The sequence below is a fragment of the Crocodylus siamensis genome, chromosome 4, assembly GCF_052110815.1.
Source record: "Crocodylus siamensis isolate JL-2025a chromosome 4, ASM5211081v1, whole genome shotgun sequence".
Classification (NCBI taxonomy): Eukaryota; Metazoa; Chordata; order Crocodylia; family Crocodylidae; genus Crocodylus; species Crocodylus siamensis.
This window is the reverse complement of record NC_143398.1, coordinates 204,587,769-204,604,849: the sequence shown is the minus strand read 5'-3', so window position 1 is coordinate 204,604,849 and position 17,081 is coordinate 204,587,769. Positions and strand designations below refer to the sequence as shown.

At 38.9% G+C, this 17,081-nt stretch overlaps 1 protein-coding gene across 3 annotated transcripts in view; it reads right to left on the bottom strand.

Moving 5' to 3' along the window:
- Positions 1-1,823: 1,823 nt before the first annotated feature.
- Positions 1,824-17,081, bottom strand: part of LOC149867463 (neurabin-1-like) — an 83,119-nt gene continuing 67,861 nt past the window's right edge. For 2 of the 3 annotated variants that reach the window (XM_090045464.1, XM_090045463.1), the window contains exons 17-19: positions 12,450-12,566; positions 6,255-6,443; positions 1,824-3,446 (exon numbers count right to left, since the gene is read on the bottom strand). In XM_090045464.1, the coding sequence (XP_089901590.1) occupies positions 3,279-3,446; positions 6,255-6,443; positions 12,450-12,566 (474 nt within the window). In that variant the 3' untranslated portion in view covers positions 1,824-3,278. The remainder of the gene's footprint in view (positions 3,447-6,254; positions 6,444-12,449; positions 12,567-17,081) is intronic. The other variant, XM_090045465.1, reaches the window with a different exon arrangement.

Sequence of the window (17,081 nt, the reverse complement as noted above, 5' to 3'; positions counted from 1 at the left end):
TTTTGTTGCATTTACTTCTGGTCATGAGTTGAGTTTTAATTAAGCAGTAGATTTTTGTACATTATTCTTTATTGTACTGAAAGGATTCACTCACTGCTGCAGGCTGGTTAGAAGTAGCAAGAGGAAATGGACACTTCACTGAAGTGCTGGGATTCAGCCCTGTTTCAGACTTGTTAATCTTGCATTGTGAAATTAATTTGTGTGTGTGATGAAACCAAACTTTTAATGCAATACCTTGGAATGAAGCAATCAATTTGTTCAACAGTTAATGCAGTTTATTAAAACACAAGTTGATTTCTTTGGGAGCTTGGGAATAGAAATTATGGGACACCAGCCTACCAACATCTCTCTCTTTCCATTATTCATTACAACCAGGGATCCTGGTTTTCCCCAATTAAAGATAACAAATGTTCTGATAAACCCCCTAAAATCCATTATTAAAATGAAAGGCTCTCTCTAACCTACCCCCCCCAACCTGCTCGTGCCCCTCGCTCCATTCCCACAGCCTTGCTGGTACCCCTTGCCCCCATACACAGCCCCTGCCCTCCCAGCCCCGCTGGAGGTGGCCTCCAGCTGCCAGGGGGCAGCAGCCAGTGCAGTGGAGCAGAGCGAGCCTGGCTTCTCCTTTGCTGCCTGCCTGCTACAAGCTTGGAGGGGGGCAGTTCCCCACCACTGTGCACACTCCTGGGGAGGAGGGGGAAACCCATGCCCCATACCAGTGTATGGGGCAGGGTGTGCTGTCTGCTGCAGGCTCAGGTTCCTGCTGCCATCCCCTGGGGCCTCCATAGCCTGGTGGGTGCAACCCTGCACTGCAGGGCTGAGCAGGGCCAGGTGGGGGCAGTCCTTACCTCTGAGTTCTGCACTGCCCTGACAACATGTCTTCTACATGCACAGCTGCAGTGAGGGTCACAACCCTGCGCTGCCACGTGCCAGCTGTGTGTGCAGGGGATGCCCTGCGCACAGCCTCCTGTGTAGCAGCAGGGAACCATCTGGGGGGAGGGGCCAAGCTGCCTGCAGCCCTGAGCCCCAAACCTTACACACTGCCTGGCTGGGCAGCAGGCCCAATTTCCTCCCTCCCTATGGGGGCCTCAATTCCTCCTGCCACTTACCTGCAGAAGCTGTTCCCCATGCACATGGTGTGCCCTCCTCGACCATCTTCCTTCTGCTCTCTGCCAGCCTGCTTATACACATGCTTGTTGCAAAACTGCAAGATCTGTGGGTTTCTCTGCTAAAATGAGAAATCTCTGTTTTTATTCTGTTTTTCTGTGGGAAACAGAAAACCTGGAATCCTGATTATAACAGCTCATGATATTAACTTTTTTTTGTCAGTGGCAGACGTTTTCTTTCAAAGGACACTTAAGACAATGCAGTCAAGATAGGTAAATATATGATGAACATACTGGCCCCAGGGGTTTAACTGTTAAAGCACTGCAAAGACAAACTTTTGAAATTTGCAAATGAGGTAGTGTCGGACAAGGTCCTCAGAGGTGATGAACACATATCAGGCTCTGTGAAACTTTCAGCTCCCAAACACGACACATCAGTCAATTCTCTTCCAAACCACTTCATTCTGTGCACCTACCAAAAACAGCCATAAGGGGTGTAGCTATGGGACAAATAGCCTCTCCCCACTCAAACTCTGACCAAGCTTTCCCTTTCTCAACAGTACAGCTGTTCCACCTTTGATCACTGAAACGCTGGACATGAGTGCATCTACCTATAATTAACTACTCTAGAGGAGTTAAACCTTGGCAAAGAAAAAACAATTGTCTTAGTTAAAACACAGAACTAAAAACACAGAAAAGCCATTTAGTAGAAACATATAAGACCAATTTTTTAAAACTTTATTTTGGAAGCGAGTGGTGTGCAGGTAGATTTCCATATGGTCCTTTCTCAGAATGGAGAAGAGGTAATTTTCCATACATATTACAAAAACACTGAATGTCAGATGGTAGTCATTCATTTGATTAAAAATGAAAAAACATTAATCATATATTTAAAGGAGAACTTGGTCCATGTAACTGGAATTCTAATTTTTTAATTTCAGTAATTCTAGATTTATAACTTCTATTCCACGATGGAATTAGCACTTTTACTCCATTATTTTTGTGAAACAAAATCTAATTAGGGAATTGCTTATGTAATATTTCTAGAACATATGCCATTACACAAAAACACATCCAATCATGTTCTAAACTATTTCAGGAATCAAATCCTCCTTTAAAAAAAACCAACCAAACGTTCTATAGTCTACAATCGAACAATTAAATACGATACCAAAACCCAGTGCTTCATTGATAGTTTTTCCTACAAAGCTCATCTGAGAATTTGAAGTCTGGAAACAGTATTGTTTAAAATTAGCAAATATATAAATTTGGTCCCCAAATCTTATACTGAGTAGAAAAGAGAAATACACACATTGCAAACTGATCTTATTCATAGCATAAAACTATAAAACTATGTATTACTTAGGAAAAATACATAAAAAATTGATCTTTTTATTTATCTGTTTAAACCTTGTTCCACCACCCTATCATGTAGCTTGCAGAGAGGACTTAGTGTTATGCTTAACACAAATAGTTTGTGAAAACTCCTTATTTCTGAATACTTCTCAGTAAGTTGCAACACGTGAAGTTAAAAAAAAAAAAATTCATTGCATTACCACAGTAGATTTTGAATTAAAAAAAAAAAAGGACTATGACTGGGAAAATAAAGATTTTTAAAGAGAATACTTTGAAATACATGCTCTGTTTAAATTAATTTGACACTACTGTTTTCTTAAACTTAATTTTTCACTATACAACTTTAGTGGCAACAGAAACAGCAGACTGTTGTAGACTGAATTTGGTGGCAGGATTTTTCTGTTGTCCCTCTGTCAGATTCAACATGCTATTTATACTTTAAGTCAAATGCCAGAGTAGTAACATATTATAGCATATTTCTTTACATGTCGTATCCCAATTCTTTTCTGAATTCCAATGAATATTTCAGAGTGTATGGTGTTTTTACAGATTGGACAGACGCACAAACAGTACTTAAGGCAGGAAGTTAAGTTACTGTCTATTAGTACAGGCAGAAACAACTAGATATAAAAAATATTGAAATTATTACTTTGTTTTAATGGAACATGTAATGGGGAGGGACTAAAGAAATTAAAAAGGTAAATAAAAACCTATCATGTTAAACTGTTGCACTTTTACTCTTTCCCCTCAATTGTACAATTATATACAAATTTGCTGTACTACTTCAACAGTCTGCTAAAATAAAACTAAATCATTTTAGCAGCTTGATTCTACAGTGGCTACCACCCTGCCACTCTTGCGAACTTCTCTCTCTCGCTTTTGAACTTTTTCCTTCTGTTTTTCCAGTTTTTCTTGCGTTTTTTTAATATCCTTAATTTTTTTCTTTATCATGGATCGGTCATTTTGACTGGAAACTCCCAAAGCCTTTAGGAGAAAATGGATATCATTATTGTTTTCCAACATAAAACCAACATCTAAAACACTAATCTGTTTAGGAAAATACTGAAAAAACTTCAAGAAATTGTCCAGTTCTTTACAGGGGAGCAAAGGATGTAAATCTGTGAACATAGCATTTGTGTTTTAATAGTAAACTGGAGGGCAAACTGCTCTTACTTTGCTATAAATATTTAAGTATTACTTAATAGAGTAGTAGAGATTCTAAGATATGACAAAGTTGAAAGCCTGTTTAAAATTTTCTGTTGACTCCAATGATCCTGCAGTATTTGGTATATACTAACCACAGTAACATGAGTATTAATTCCCCACCTCCTTCACCAGCAACATGGCTGAGCTCAGATCAATCATTTGCAGTATTTAGTGTTTTAGAAAAAAATATCTATCAATGAAAATAAAAGGAAAGAAATAACTTAGTGAAATCCTAAGTCCCATACTATTGACGGAGGTTCAAATCAGCTGAAAATGTAATAATACTATTTAAACTGATGGGGGGAAAAGCCCCTCAAAACACCATGCAAATATCCTTAAGTCATCCCATCTAAAGTTGAAAGGGTTGTTTAAGAACATCAAGGAAAAAAATATCTGTGTCCTCTTGGTTCTGTATGATAAAGGGCTGGCTGAAAGCTTCCTGCCAGCTTCCCAACAAACTATCTTTTGTCTTTTTTTAAAGCACGAAATTAAAATCCTGCTTGCCCAGGAAGACACTATACTGATTGAAGCAGCAGCACCATGATACAGGCAATCATCAAGAAAGAATTAGAATCTGTCATTTAAAATTCTCATCTTGCCTGTTTACTTTTTGCATTTCTCAGCACTAGCTAAATTTTTACATTGTTGGTAATTCTGTTTTGGATTCTGATGCTTTAGCCCATTCCAGTCCATTGTTTAAAAATCTGTCATGGGAATTTAAAATAAATTCATAAAAACATTGTTATGTGTTTTTGGTTTGTATCTAAATGGAGAGCCAAACTGGATTCAATACAATCCTTTTTTTAAGTAGTAAGAACAATAATACACTATTAAAAAGATACAGCGAGACTAAAATGTCTTCCATAATTTTAACTTAAAAGCACTAATTTGTTAGTTTCTATTTTCTTTTAATAACATAACAAATTAGTAGTCATTAAAAATGCAGTTCAATTTTTGATCAGCAGATGGCAATATCTGATTTCAATTCACAAACAGAGCTACTGTTTTATAGCTGTTGAACTCCTAATAGAATACCATATAAACAACTGCTTCAACCACCAACATTACCATTTCCTCATATCAGATAAATAGATATAGCTGATGAGTTACTAACGAGCTTCATTCTCTACCATTCAAAGAAGCATCCTCATACCACATTAAAGAAAATTTAGTGTTATAAATCTATTTAAAAAAACAGGTGCATTTTAAAGAGAAATTAAACATTTATTTTTCTTTATTACCAGACATTCCAATCCATCTATTAGTCACTAGGGGCATTTTATAGACATGCTCCTGCAGGCAGTGGGGGAAGGTAGGGGGGTGGGAGAGGTACTTTAATTAGTGTAGCTCTGAGACCTATGCTAATTAAAAGTGCCCAGAGTGTCATGTGTATCAGCGTCCCTGAGCTGAAAAGTAGTAGTGGGGCACTTTGTACTAAAGGTCATTGAACCAGCTTTAGCTTACAGCACCCTGCCGCTATTCTTCAGCATGGGGACGCTGATACACGTGATGTTGGAATCTGTGGGAGTGTGATAATTACCACACTCCAGGAGACTTGATTGAGTCTGCTCAGATGTGCTGTAACTACAGTGCCATTGGAGCAGTCTCCCTGAATGTGTAGGAGCCCTGGGGCTGCCTGTACACATGCTCCTTGGTGTTCTAATTAGAATGCCTTGTAGCAGAACTGATTAATCCAATCTGCTTCCTGTTTTAATTAGAACACTCCAGAGTTACTGCAGCATCAGCAAATGTGAGGGCTTCATATGCGTGATGCAGTGTTTTGGTTAGAGCGGCTTTCCGGGAACTGTTCTAATTAAAATGCGCCTCCCCATTCCCCTGGAACATGTATACGCAGCCATAATTCTGGCTGCACTTTATCCAATATCCTAATTTAGTGTAACATCTTGCTAACCTAGAAAAAACAGTCTGATGGCCTGAATGAAAAGTGTACAAGGTGAAAACTAGTAGCAAGAGATACAAAGTTACAGTTTTTGGAGGCAGAATAGCCTTCTCAAAATAGCACCTGGATGATTTGCAGAGGTTTAAAAGCTAGGCATTGAGAGGGTTCTGTAAAAAGGCAGATTCTTAGAAATACACTTCTCAAAATAGTGGCCACATCTGAAAGTAGAAAAGGTTTTAGGAATAAGGAACTGAATTTCCAAAAAAGAGGTAGAGATCTGGGTGGAAGTCAGATTTCTAGAACTAACTAAAGCCTGCTGTGTTAGGTACTTGAGTCACCTGCATCCTGTTACAGACAGTATAGTAAGGGAATTGCCTTTTTGGGCACCAGTTGCTTTCTTTGAGTTTTACTGCACTGCCATTGAAGAAATGTTTTATTTTGCTCTTTTATTCTGTCATAACTAATCCTTTTAATTTCAATATCCTTTAGTTTAATGCCATTCATTAAATGATGTTTGATTCTACACATTCTGAAGCTAAACCAAGAACACAGAAATAACTGCTATGCCCCTTAAAATGTTGCCAGTGCTCAAATAAGGAAAGGCTAAGTTTCTCTATTTAAAAAAAAATGCATCTCTGAACTAGCAGTCAAGTAACAGACATTTTTAAATTTAAAAAAGCACTTACCTTCAACTTATCACTGTCTAGCTGCATCAGCTGCTGCCCATCTATATTCATTGCTGTGAACTCTGAAATATATTGCTCCATGTTCATTCCCATCAACCAATGACATACTTGTTGGGTTGTCCACTCAGAAATGGGTCTACTCTGCCACTGATTTTGTTTCCCTGTTGTTGCAAATTCATCATCAAGTGCCTAACCAATCAAGAAAGTTACAGTGAATAATTTAAGATGATAAACTTTTTCCCTCCTTGACTGTATAAAGTTAAGTTATCAACTTTCTGAGGTAATAAAGTGCATATTTTTCAGTGCACTTTTATCAAACAAAAATCCAAAAGGAATAATTTATATGAAGAATATTTTATATGAAGAATTCTCAGCTTTAAAATTAACATTTCTTTGAAACTGTCTTTCGCCACAAGTTTTAACATTAAATAGTTCTTATAAAATCTTTCTAAATACTTTCTGTATTTCTTTCTATAAAACTTTAACATTTTCACTTGCATTCTGATGGGCAGCAGACTTTGTAGTCAGTCCTCTTTAAATCCAAGACATTGTAAGAAATATAAAGTTATCACAACAACTCAGACGACAAAATTCACCACGAACACAGGCAAGACAAACATTTGTAAGACATTTTAGTTTTGCCTCTGAGAAACTGAATTGTCATGAAACATCAAAACACTGGCTTAAATCCAGGCAATTTGTTGCCAAGCACTGAGCAACTTGCTCATTTAAGGGAGCACAATCCTGAGACAGAATGATAATTCTGCTCTTTCTATACTGTGCCTAAACAGAATCATGTGGCAATCTGGCCATATTACATGGTAATTTGGGAGAGTGCACAAACATCTAAGACAATGAGACTGACCAACCTGCTCTCGCTTGTAACCAAACAAGGACTTTTAAATTATTCAATTCTAATAATGGGCGCATCTACATGAGATGCTACAGCAGCGTAGCATCGGCAGGCACAAACTGTGATGCCGACTCTACAGAGATTTAGTGTCTAAAAACAAATGCGTGCCGCTGGGACTGTGCAGTCAGGGGCATGTATAGACATGTCCAAAAAGTTACAAATATATTCTCCACTGTAACTAATAACTGTTATTACTAAGTGGTAGTGTATTTCCCAAAAGTCATATTTATTCTCTTACCTTGTCCTGCCACACCAGATTTTTATTTTTAATTTGCTAGGTAGCAGAGACTATCTGAGTAATACCAGGCCATGCGTTATTCCAGTGAAAATACACCTCAATTGCTCAAACAGCCTACTCAATTCTTGGCTTTACATCAGGAATTTTTCTTCAATTTCTGCTTAGCATCACAAGAGGAAAACCTGCTATTACTGCTGAAGCAGTCTGGTACAGGGGTAGGTAACCCCAGACACATGTGCCAGAGCATAGCACACAAAGGCATTTTGCTTGGCATGTGTGCCTCAGGGCAGATGATGGGGAAGCCATGAGGGCTGTGAGTAGCTGGGCTCCATAGTGGGTGGCAGGGGCCTGCCTGGTGCCTGGGCTGGCTGTAGCAGGCAGCTGCAAGCAGCTGTGCTTGGGTCTGTGGAGCCCTGGCACAGCTCACTGCTGGCAGAAGGCACATGCATGCCTCAGGGCAGACAGCACTGCCACAAGGATAGGGCCTCTCATGGCTCCACTGCCATCCACACCTGGCACATCAACAATTTACAAGTTGGGGTTGCATGTGTTTTTGGCACTTTGCCCAAAAACATTGCCAACCCCCAGTCTACTACTTCACTAAATACAAAAAAAATTCTCAGTCTACAGAGGAACCAGGAAGCTGTTTTAAACGTTTTTAAAAATGGTATCTCTGGGAACTTGAAATTGGGATTTCTTGACCTGATGTTGAAACTCAAAATAGGGATAGAGCAGACTAAACTTTCAGAAATCTGTGGTATTAAGAAATCAAAACAAAACTTTATTATAACTTTAGCTGAGGTTCGGGGGATTAAAACTCTGATTACAGTATTATGAAAATAGGTTAACCTGACAAATTTATATTTTTGATCAGTGAACTGTATTTAAGACATGCCAATAAATGACTGTTACGCATAACCAACATGGTTGACCCAAAAGCCATATTGTAGTGCGTGTCCCATCTACTTAAAGTCCATTTTCCATATTCAGTCTTGCATGAGTACGTAGAGAGGCAAACCACATCTGAGGGAAGAGCAATGAAGGGTGTCTTTACACATGCTCTGAGGGTGGGGAGGGGCACTCTATAATTAAAGTTCCTGCAGCATCTCGTACATTCAGTGTCCCATGCTTCAAAATGGTGGTGGAGTGCTTTAACTAAAGGTCATTCAGCAAGTTTTGGTTAAAGGGCCCCTGCCGCTATTTTGAAGGATGCTGAATGCATGAAATGTGGAAGCTGCTGCAGCACACTAAGTAGGATGCTCCAGCAGACTCAATCAAGTCTTCTCTGTATGTCTATAGGCACCTTGAGTCCCCTGAGGCAAAACAGAATGGTTTTTCAGCTTCTCAGAGGCTGACAGTTTTATTCTTTATATCATACTAGCAGCTGCTAGCAGAGAGTGAAACACACAAGTCTGAATTAAATTTTTCTGCCCTGTACCAAGTAGGGTAGATAATTCTGCTATTATCTCTCTCTAATATCAGCAAGAAAAAGATATGCTTCCAAAGCTAAATATCAAAATGCATTTAATATCGTCTAAAAATGGGAGTTAAAGCAAACATATTAATTTTAGACTGCCTTTAAAACAATTATACTTTTGCCATTACAAGACATCAATACTTTAAAAGGTACAGGTCTCATTAATAAAGAGACTCAGACTCATTTACTGCAACAAGAGAGAGCAGATGGTTTTGAGCTGCCTAACTCTTAGGGTGGATCACTGGTAGTCTCCAAGCTGCTTTAACTTACACCCGATGGTAGACATCCTCCAGACTAACGAGTCCACAAGTCAGGCCCACGGCATAATTCTCACCATCCCAAACTCCACATACTGGGGGTAGTAGATGGGAGGTTACTGTAAGAATTTGGTCCTAAGGATTCTCAGCTGGGCAGACCCATCTGCTTTTCAGGACCCATTTTCTCTTCGTTGCCAGAGGGCTAGTCTGTCTCATACATTGTAACTGATTTTTCACCTTAAATATTATTAACCTGGCATACTGCGGTATGTAAAAACTTATCAGCTTTATTATATACAATAACTTACAAAATTATCTCATACTTGAAACTTAATTTTTTTGGTTCTCCAAAATTCTTAGGCCCTTGGCACTGATGGGGTAGTTACTTTCCTTACAATTAAGAATATATTTTTAACTACAATTGCCAGACTACATTTCAATTCTAAGCTTGCTTTCTTTGGGCCTGTTAATTAGCTACGTAATCTGGAAAGTAGTGTCAACAACTGAGTCCTTACTATAAAAGTCTCAAGAGGCAACCTTGAAAAGAAAAAGGAGGGGTGCTATCCTAGCATGCTTTTAACTTTCAGGCTTTGCTTGTCACATAAGGAAAGCAAAACATGGTTGGAGAGGATTAAAGCTGATTATCAATAAAAGTAAGGCAGGAGACTGACAGAATACAGACTTTTTGTAATTTAATAGAAGATTTACACTACAGGTGATGCATGTCACTAAGAGAAAGTAGACAGAATGTCCTCTTTAAGAATCCCCATTCTCCTAAATTCGCTTAGCATAGTACCAGAATGAGTAATAACACTTTAAAAGAATTCTAACTACCGTGCCATTTTGAATTGCTATTGCCATGCAAGTGTTTGACAGATACCACAATACTTCCTTGGATTCTGCTCAGTTAAAGGCATTCCCATACAAGTGCAGTGTCACAGAAGAGGGCCCATGAACACCGCAATTCTCAGCTGACTACTCTCCAAGTGTCATCCCTCTTTTACTTAAGCTTAGTGGGCACAATCAACTGAGGTACGTCTAGCGCTGTAATATGCAGTGTCAGGCATTGGCCATTTTTTTCAATAAAACCCCCCCACTGGTACTGTACATTCATTTTTATAGCTTAAGGACCTTAACTGAAATCTCCTTTTCACAGGTAGGAGCAGCTGTGTGCTGGCTCCTCCTGTGACTAGCTCTCTTCCAGTGGGTGATGTACAAAAAACATTTCTACCAGCAGAAAAAGACAAATGCTGATTCAGACATCAGAACCAAGAGAAGTTTGTGAAGATCTGGGAGAACTGTCTCTTAAGACTCTGGAAAGTGATTAAGGATAGAAAACCTAAAATTTCCAAAGACAGAAGATGAGGCTAGATGCATCTATCAGCTGATAGCAGAGGCCCCATTCATTGCAGCAGCAGATTAGAAAGTGCCTAAACTGGGGAAATATGAAAGTGCCTAAACATGTTGTGCAGCGTACTAGCTCATTCACTAGCTCAACACTCAGAGCTGGCTTCCCTATAATTAGTGTCACTCAAGAACTCAGCAATACACCCTATTCAGATCTCTGTATTTATGAGAGAATATTTCCCTTTTTCTCCCCTTTCCCAAGCTGCAGGGGAGTTATGTGCGTTTTTCTTTCTTTAGAAAGTATTTCATCCTTGGCTTTTAAACTGCTCCAGATTTTTTAGAGGAGCAGGAGACATGCATAGATATTTTCTCCGTCCTTCCCTTAATTCTACTTGTGATGGAGCTAATGAGTCGGGGTCTAAATATCTACAATGCTCTTTAGGAATGACCAAGATAGGTAATTTATGGAACTGATTCTTCAATTATACAAATAGCAACATAAGTGAGTAGGAACATGAAAAGCAGCACAATGCTGACATGTTTTAAAGTAAATTCATATAAAAACTCACTAAGAACTCAGTCGGGAGTTCTGCCCATACCACGCTGTAGTTGAGTGGCATGGGTTCTGCAATACAGGAGCTTGTGCTGTGCCAGACTACAAGTACGTGGCGGGGAGAACTGGTAGCAGCAGCTGGGTGGTAATGCCCACCCAACTTGATGGATCCTAATAGGATCATTCTGGCCCCCTCCCCTCACACTAGAAAATGTTGCTGACTGCTGCACAAGGACATTTCAGGTAACTGCAAAGAAACTGTGCAGTTTAAAGGTAACTTTTTTGCTGAGATGCAAAATAGGAACAACCACAAAACTCAATTTGCTAGTACAATTTAGGTCACAAATTCTGCTTAATTACATTTGCGCACAAACAGCGTGTACACAGACCTCTTTTGACAGTAACCTAGAACTGGAAGTTTGCTGAAAGATCCATCTGAAAATCAGGGATCAAGTTTATTCAAGAAATATTGGGCTTCGTAAAGATTTTAAAAAATTCTATATTCAATAAAATTTTTAGCAGCACAAACTTCATTTACTAGCTTCAAAAAATATTAGTGTTTTACAATGGTAGGAACTGTCTGACAGTCTTTCAGTTAGAAATATGACTTCAAGACACCCATACAAATTCAATAAGTTATGCTGGTACTGAAGCTATTTTGTGCTGATGAAAGAAAATTACGTGTTAGAAGACTTACTTTATTATTATTATATATATATATATATATATATAAAAAATAGTTAATATAATTTAAGCAAATTACCAACATGTGGTTTAAATATTTGTTAAATATTTAATATCAGAGACCAGTGACCTGTTAACTTTCCTTCAAATGTAATCATCATCAGTTGAGCCATCTTATTGAAAGATGAGGTATAGTTTTTGTAACTGTTCCTTCTGTTCTTTTACCTAGGCAAAGAAGGTTAGAGTTTTGCGAGTAGAAAGAACTTTGACTCTCTCGCAGGTACATATACCAGGAAATGTTTTATTTTAAGGATTAAATATCACTACACCAGTAACTACTTATCTAATATGAAAAGTACATTTTTAAATGTGCACTGGTGTGAGAAGAACTGAAAAATGCTGCAAAGTCCACTATCTTTTCAATTTATTTGTGTCTTTCTTTTGTAGCACGTCCTTAATTTTTGAAACTCCTAACTGTAATTTTATTGCATAGCACTCATCCCAATTTTTAACATATAAAACTGTAGATCATGAAGCAAAGACTAAAATACCTCTTTACGATATCAGTCCTTAGTTGACTATTTCAATGTTAAATCTCATTATAAAAGAACAGCAAGATACTGGAGTCATTGATCAATTTAATATTAAACAAAGCATGTTCTATTAGACATACTGTGGTATGAATGGTAACACCAACAAGACACATATACACACTTTGAAACTCACCTCATCTGAAGAGAAGATTAAAGTGTGTGAACGCCCTGACAGATTTGGTTCTGTCACTAACCCTGATAGATCACAACTGGGCCTGCTATGGTATGAATCATCTATGACAATTCTACTCTGCAAACAAGTGGAAATAATAAATAATGTTTTATTAACTTACCCCCTTGGATAGCAGAACACAAGGAGACATTTTAGCACCCTTGATACTTTGTAAAAAAATTATAAAAATATGCTCACTGTGTCAAAAATCTAACTTGTTTTTACTGAACTTGAAAATGCTCAGATATGACAATAGCACTGAAGTCACAGCTGTAGTAATACTACCTTTATGCAGATAGCCATACATTAACACTTAAGTGAAAAATAAGCCAAGTCGGTATTTGGAAAGGATATTTCAAAGGAACAGTGAGACCCAGCAGGAAGGGGTACAGATTTAGTTAGGAAAATTATTCTTTCTGAATTGTACTAACCTGAAATCACAACTTAAGAATGTGCAACTCTGCTTATAGTATGCCTCCACCCCTCCCACTCATGTACATAAAAACAAAGTCCTGACCACTGTGGTCATTAATGTCCCCATAGCACTAAAGTAACTCAAATAGTGGGGGGAAATTTCTATTTTGGTAGTTATTCTCGTCTTAAACTGGTGTGCGCATTGCTTTGTACTATTACACAGTTTCCTCATTTAACTAATGAGGTGCCTGTATTTCCATGAGCAGTGTATATAAATCTATACTATCAGCAAGAAGGAGAGATAGCGAGGAAGCTGACACCCCTTTCCCCCCAAACCTCAGGCAAGATAGGTATACACTGTAGAAAGCGCTGTGCTGAACTGAACAACTTATATTATAGAATGTAAGGTAAATAATTTCCCAAGAGCACTCACAATGCATTTACTCTGCACACATTTTTCTAATTGCCTCCAAAGAAGTAAGTTTAAGTAGACATAAGTACTTCCAGTGAATGATTATTACTAGTTTCTAGTAGCAATGAATGACTACTCAATATTCCTTTACTCTAAATTGTAAGGTAATAACATAAGCAATGTAAAATATTTACTAAATATTTAGCAGCAACAAGACATAACATATACATAGTGTTACTGCAGTTTATCAGGAAAGTACTTTCATTTGTGTGTCTTCAAAAGTAGCTAAGATGCTAATTTCAAATTTAGCCACAGGCACTAAATGTGTGACCTCAGACAAACAACTTGGACCTCAGGACACATACAATCATTCCATGCCTACTAGTAGAAGCCACAAGCATACAAGCTTTAATTCAAATTTCTCCCAGGGAAAACTTGCTTGTTCCAGGAGATCTTCCAGGTCTCAACCCAGAAGAGCTCCCTTGTGAGAGTTTCTTTCACAAGAACAAACGCTTGTTATGGTCCCCTCCTGGTCTGGTCCAGAAAGGGAGAGGCAGGGACTGCCCAGTTGAAGGCTTTGCTGCTCTCCTCTGCTCCTGGATGAGTCTAGGAGGGGAGGGGAAAAGCAGGGCAATGCCCCCTGGCCTTGGGGGGATTTCCCCTGCTGTTCCCTCTGCTCCAGGAGGAAACTTGCTTGACCAAGTCCCTCCCTTTTCTGACTTCTGCCACTGATCACCATCACGTTATTTATTGAATTAAAACTCCAAATATTTATTGTCAAAGCTTCTCATCAACTAACTACCTTATAAGAATGCTATACAATAGCCATGTAGTTATGATTTATGCACCTTAACATAAGGTTCCAGAATAAACTGATTTTTAAAAACTTGGTTCTTTCCCTTGTGGCGTCACAGGATTGAATCAAGTTTGCTTGGGTATCCTGTGTTTTTATACCTCACCATGTTTGGATTTTTAACTTTTTTTCTTAAGTTTTACCTTAACTCTAAATATCCTGGAAGCATAATGCCTGTTTGGCAATAATTAATTAAAACTGATACGTACTTTCAACTTTAATGCCATTTTTGGTAACATACTTTTCATCTCACTTGGGTTTCCCTGCTGTCTCCTTTGGGGGTTACTTTTAAAATCTGTCTGTATTCCCAGGATGGTGTTAATCTTACTGTCATCTCAGATCTCTAGTTTTTCAACGTATTTTAGACTTCATGAAACCCTTCCAGATGCATTAAATGTAACCTGGATGCTCTTAGTCCATGTATCCTTTCAGCCACTCCTTTTTAACTGAGGCAATTGACAAAACACTTAGAACCTGGACAAACTTAAAATTTGGGATTTTTTTTCTTCAAGCCAGCAAATCAACTGCACCTTCCTCATGCTTCTTGTGATCGGAATGATTCACTAGCAGGATTAAAAAAAGACAGCCAAGGAAAAGCCACACATTAGTCACACTAGTAAAGAGAATGGTGGGATGCATTAGAATGAAAACACATCCAGTAATGTCAGTCTCTCTACCAGTTGTAGCTGTTTTTTTAAATTTGAGTATAAAACACAACTTTCTGTTCAGGTGCAGCCATGCTTATTGTTCTCTTAAGAATTAGTGGAGTAGCATAAACTATTGTGGAAGATGCTTTGTAATTAATTCATGAATTCTTAAAAAAGGCCTGTGAGGTAAACTGCCTTTGCTCAAAAAAAATCAGCAACTTGTCTTGAGCGAAAGCCTTATGTAACACACAACAGCCTAATCATGTCTAGTTCCCAAACTGAAAAAGCACATATTTTGAATTCAGTTTGTTAAGCCGTCTCAAATTATGATATGTGTAATACAAAATTACTAAAATGTTATTAATTATATATTCCAGTACAGGAACTTTCACAAGACCCAACAGAATGAAGGTCACTTTGTGCTGGATTCAGCACAAATACATACTAGCAGTAAACATTTCTGCTTTAATCATGGAGACAAATGGTTTTTTTTATGCTTTACTACCTACAAATAATTAAGGCAGATGTATTCAAACATTCAACAGAAATGGGGCAAAATTCTCTCCAGAGAATAAAAATGACTAAAGTTTAGGGAAGTTAATTCAGCATAAATGGTCAGAAAGAGCTCTACAAGAGGTCTGGGGTGGTTAAATAACCTTCCAGATTAATCCTCATGGAATGTAAAAGCTAATAAAATATTAATCCATAAATATGTGGCACCACAATATTTTTCATAGCAGCACAATTTTGCTGAGAAGTTATCTTGGAAATGCTTGTGCTCGGACAGAAGCTTAAGAAACAGCTTAAGAAAGTACTTACGAAAAAACTATACAAGATCATCATTATCTAGAAAAATGAAGTATGTGACTGGTATATGCCTAGTTTGACTTGTAACAAAGGACTGTAAATCAAGAGATATTAGTAAAAATAACCCTGAGTCATTTGTCCATACTTTGATTTCTTTGTCAAAAACCTTATTACTTTAGTACAGTGTTTACGGAGTCAGGGCACCCCTCCGTAACTGCTCTGAATTTGGTAGCACACTGCCTCAGCTTACCTCAGTGGTACTCAACTAGGGTGCTGTCACCTCTATAGCCAGGTAGGACTGTTCCATGCACCCTGTGTGGAGCCAGACTGAGGTCTGCAGCAGGAATGCCCACTCCTGCCTGCATTAGGTTTCTCTGATAAGCCCAAAGCAGATGGGAATGCTGGCTTCTCCTGGGAAGAGGCAGCAAAGGCAGCCCCACCTGGCAGCCGCAGTGGCCCAGCAACCTGGAGAAACAGCTGATGTCAGGTGGAATTTTTCCATGTGCCTCTTTCTGTTCCCACAAGGAGTGGGCAAGCCTGGATCAGGAAGGGCTGCATCAGGAGCACCTGTTTTTGGCTTCCTCAGGCTTACTGGACATTTCTAATGCAGGCAGGAGCTTGCTGCACCCTTGCTGATCTGGCTGTACACATGGTGGCGCACAGGTTAGTTTCACCTGGCTATGGCAGTGGTGCCAGTGCTGCAGCATCCCCGAAAGGCTCCTGATGCACCCCAGTTGAAAACCACTGATCTAGTGCAGGGTTCAACAATCTATGGCCTGTAGGCTGAATCCAGCCTGTGGCAATTCAGGGAGTCTCCAGCATGCTCCAGCCAGTGGTAGAGCAAATCTCCAGCAATTTCTAGCATACTCCAGGCACAGCATGCTCTAGCCTATGGTAGAGGAAGCATCCCCAGGGTCCTATTGCCTACTTCATTCAGTGTATTTCATCTGCTGCAGCAGGGAAGGCATCTCTAGAGTCCTAGCATTTGCCTTTTTCTAGCTCTTCCCTTTGCAGCATCTGTTTATGGCCAGAGAATGTCTAGATGCAGCCTGCAGCAGGGCTTGGGTGGCTAACTGTTGCCCACTACTGCTCTAGGGCAATATTTACATTTAACTACAAGCTAAAGAAGACAATCTGATTAACTGCATGAATCAATAGTTGCAATATTGTCACAAAGCTAAAGAAGCAGCCCAGAAACTACTGCAATGCTATACACCTGACCTGGGACTGTCACAGGATCTGGAATCCCACAGAGCATGAACTGAGCTGCAATCAGCATACTGGTGGCTTTTAGAGATTCAAAATTAGCCTCCCACCACTCTGAAATGCAAATCGGCAGACAAATAGCCAGAGCCTATTATCACATGTTTGGTGATGCTGCTGGTTTCAAGGCTAAAGAAAATGGCTGGCTCTTTTCTGCTCAAAAGAAGAGCACACAAACCCATGACTGGCATGTTGGG